This window comes from Helianthus annuus, chromosome 11, assembly GCF_002127325.2.
Source record: "Helianthus annuus cultivar XRQ/B chromosome 11, HanXRQr2.0-SUNRISE, whole genome shotgun sequence".
Classification (NCBI taxonomy): Eukaryota; Viridiplantae; Streptophyta; class Magnoliopsida; order Asterales; family Asteraceae; genus Helianthus; species Helianthus annuus.
The window spans coordinates 153,740,052-153,743,887 of NC_035443.2; the positions used below are offsets into that span (position 1 = coordinate 153,740,052).

Here is a 3,836-nt window from a genome sequence, read left to right on the forward strand (position 1 = left end):
TATCACTCACAACCTTTTTTAGTGGGGGTGGTCATCACTCACCACCACACCCAACAATTTCCCCCAACTAACAATTACACTCACAAAACAAAAGAATAACGCGTTGAAAAAATAACAAAAATCGGATCGCGTGATGCTATAACGCGTTATATGAAGAGGTGGGGGTGGGAACTTGATTGTTCCACGCGTTCTTAATTTTCCCGTGATGCTATAACGTAACTGCCCCGTTGGGCCTTATGTAATCAAGTTCGACCATCCTATTAGGTTCATTGGTTCAACATGTACCCAGCCGATTAAAATAAAACGATTCAAATACACTTACCTCGCTCCCCTTCTGAAAAGTGGAGACGAGAGAAGCCTATAACTACAATCTACAACACTTAATTAATTAATTGAATGCGTATTATATCACTTTGAAATATGAAAGTATATAATAATGCATTATTTAAAAGTTGGCATCACGCTCCACATGTAATACGTGTAGTATCATATTATCACTATTAAAGAATGAAAAGCAAATAATTTAACATTATCTCGAATCTGGCATCACTCTTCACATGTAACAAGTGCAATTATTTTATCATCATCAACTAAATTAGCCTTATTTAAAATTTGGCATCACTTCACATGTAAAAAGATGATATAAAAAGTATATAAATTAGCCTTATTTAAAATTTGGCATCACTTCACATGTAAAAAAACGTTAAATATTATTTAAAATTGACTATGTAGTGAGTCAACGCGTATGCATAGCAGCCATCTTCTACAAATCAAAAGGCATCCCGTGTCACGCAAAATACGAATATTCGACCAATCTAACCTAATGTTTTTCAAGTGTAATTTCCACCAAACGTGTTATTAATAAAAAAGTAACAACTATACTAGAGAAAAGATATTAAACTCCACTAAACCCTTTGTTTAAAACGTGTAACCAACCTACAAAAGTTGACCCTATCTTGTAATAACAATACTAAAACAAGGGTATTTTAGTCATTTTTGACATATATGATGTGTATATATAAACCACACTATGATGAAATTCTCACATATTGCCAACATATCAGTTATCATCTTTCATTATTTCATTCTTTCTTCCTGAACATACCAAAAAATCATTTATCTTCATGGACCCAGAACATGTGATAAACCTCTTTGATTCCTACTGGTTCAATCATGAAATCTTGAAGAAAAAACCGAATGTTTCGGTTGCGAAAACCGATGATTCGGACCTCAGATTCTCAAGCTTGAGATCAATACTTGTGAGATCACAAAGTGAGGACATGGGAAACAGTTTTAACTATGGTTCCTTCTCTCCCATCTCAGTTCTTAAGCCCATCCCATCTGTTAAACTAGATTTCACAACACAAAAACAAGATCAAGATCAAGTAGTTCAACAGGTTCAAGAAGTTGAAGAATTACCAGGGATAGAAAAGATGAAGGATCATCAAATGGAAAGGAAGAAGAACAAGAAGAGAAGACATGGGACAAGCAAGAGCTTATCTGACCTTGAGTTTGAGGAGCTAAAAGGGTTTATGGATATGGGCTTTGTGTTTTCTGAACAAGATTATAAAGATTCAAACTTGGTTGAGATCATTCCTGGCCTTCAAAGATTAGGGGAGGAGAGAGAAAAAGAAGAAGACAACGAAGACAACAACGACGACGATGATAATGATTCATGTGTGTATGAAGGTGAAAGGAGGCCTTATCTATCAGAAGCATGGGAGGCTTTGGATAGAAGTTCAAAGAAGAAAGAGCATAAAATAGCTTCACCAATGATGAAATGGGAGATTCCTGTTGTCAAAGATGAGATTGACATGAAAGATAATCTGAAGTTATGGGCACATACAGTTGCTTCAATTGTTAGATAACCATAAACCATTTGGTTTTTTTTTTTCTATAATTAGTTTCTTTTTTTTTTTGTTAATAACTGTGGTTTTTAGATGAGTTCTAAAGTTGTTTATGTTTTCTTCTTGAATATGTATATATGTTTGATGATATGGAAGAAAATAGACAAGTGAAGTTTGGTGTCATATAGCTTTCTCTTAGTTTTCACTTTAATTAGAATGATTAACCCCACCAATAATGTTATTCTAGAGGCAATAGATATGCTAGATCTCATGGTGGTGGTCAAGGTGTTGTGATGGTAAACATGGCAACCAAGATGGGAATAATAGATGTAAAGACAATTACTCTATGACAATGGAGACAATATTCTTTTTCAGATCTTTAAGATTGATGGTCACTTAGCTCTGCAATGCCAAGAAGGAATCATTGAAAGCAAGCTTAGTTTCACACCTGTCTAATTATTGATCATTGTGTTCAAATTCCAGAAATTACTATTACCCCACCAAAATGCCTACAACTCTCCAAATAAGCCTTGACCAAGAAAGGTACCAAAGTCCATGGAATGCCGTGGTAAAATATGAAACTTCCATAGAAATATCTAAATCCATATACTTAGATATTTGTATGGAAACCTCTAGATAATGCACATTCTAATATGTGGCATGAAAAAATATATAGATTGTTGTCTCATTTACACAAGGCACCTTAAATTTTATCTCCAAAAGCATCTCAAAAACCATCTTGTAACGTTCTTTTTCTAGCTACATAGTTTTGCATTCTACTGCAAAGACTTTTGAATCGTTACCGACATCAGTATTCTAAACCTAATTAGTAAAGAATAAGTACAACAAGTTCTCAAAACATACAACGAGTTACAATAAACAAAATACAACAACAATTCTAGTATTCTAAGTGTGTTTCTAATCATCTCTACTAGGTTTCATCAACGTCATCAAGCTCCTGCAACATGTTCAAAGTATAGTTCAATACAAAAATATATTGGCGAGCATACAAGTTTAATAAACAGCATAAGTATAAAAATAGTTAAACGAATCCACATGGCAAAACTTGTTATCTAGATTAACATAAAACTGGCATGCGAATAAAGTGTCAACCCAAAGATTACCGCTAGTGTAATCCTATCGTAGAATGATAAGATCGTTCTGTTTTAACTTAACATGACCACAAGACTACGGGCGGTGCGTTACTCCTATAGCGCTATACATGTTAAGGGGAGAATCGTACGAAGTTAATGACATGTTCATCAAATAAAAATGTTCCAGTAACACGAATCAAGTATAACGTATTAAGCATGTATGATTGGACTGTTTGTTTGTGACTGCATAAAGTATGTGTGATTGTGTAAGTTGAATAAGTAAACATGTTGCACCCAAAAAGTGAAAAACCTAAAAAGGGTGTTCGAGTATACTCACGGTTTTATAAAGCTTCCTTTGTTATTCCGCGAGTTGTTGAGTTAAAGTAGGAATACCGAGGTTACCCTACATGGGGTAAACGAAGGTGTGAGTTATTGGAGTTGAACAGAGGATTTGGATTTCGGAACTTAAAGAATAAAAGTATAAAAGTATGATTAAACAGAAAATATATCTCGTCTAGGCACTCGTTGTGACACTAAGTTGCTATGATTTCATGGGTCCTGATTTGCCCAATAGAATCAGCAATGAGGAACTCAGAACAGAGATAAACGGTTAACCAAAACATCACAACACTGTTCGTGTGAATGGGAAAGTCCCTTCGTGCAAATAGAAGAGTCCTTCGCGCGAGTGGGAGGTTCCCTTCGCGCGAATGGGGACTGTTCGTACGATCAGAACTCCGTTTGATCATTCTAGCCATTAATCGGTTAACGTTGTGAATCTGATTAAGTTATATATTATACTATATAGTTATATTAACAGTCCAGTAAGTCAGAGAGTTCATAGAAGTCATGTATGGAGGTATAAACCTCATTATATGTTTCACCAAAGCACAAGTTC

At 34.9% G+C, this 3,836-nt stretch overlaps 1 protein-coding gene across 1 annotated transcript; it reads left to right on the forward strand.

Annotated features, from left to right (window-relative positions):
* The first annotated feature begins 1,046 nt into the window (after positions 1–1,046).
* On the forward strand, positions 1,047–2,030 carry LOC110890817. The gene has a single exon (XM_022138468.2). It carries the CDS (start codon positions 1,125–1,127, stop codon positions 1,866–1,868), a length of 744 nt encoding a protein of 247 aa, XP_021994160.1. The 5' UTR covers positions 1,047–1,124; the 3' UTR covers positions 1,869–2,030.
* Positions 2,031–3,836: the final 1,806 nt, after the last annotated feature.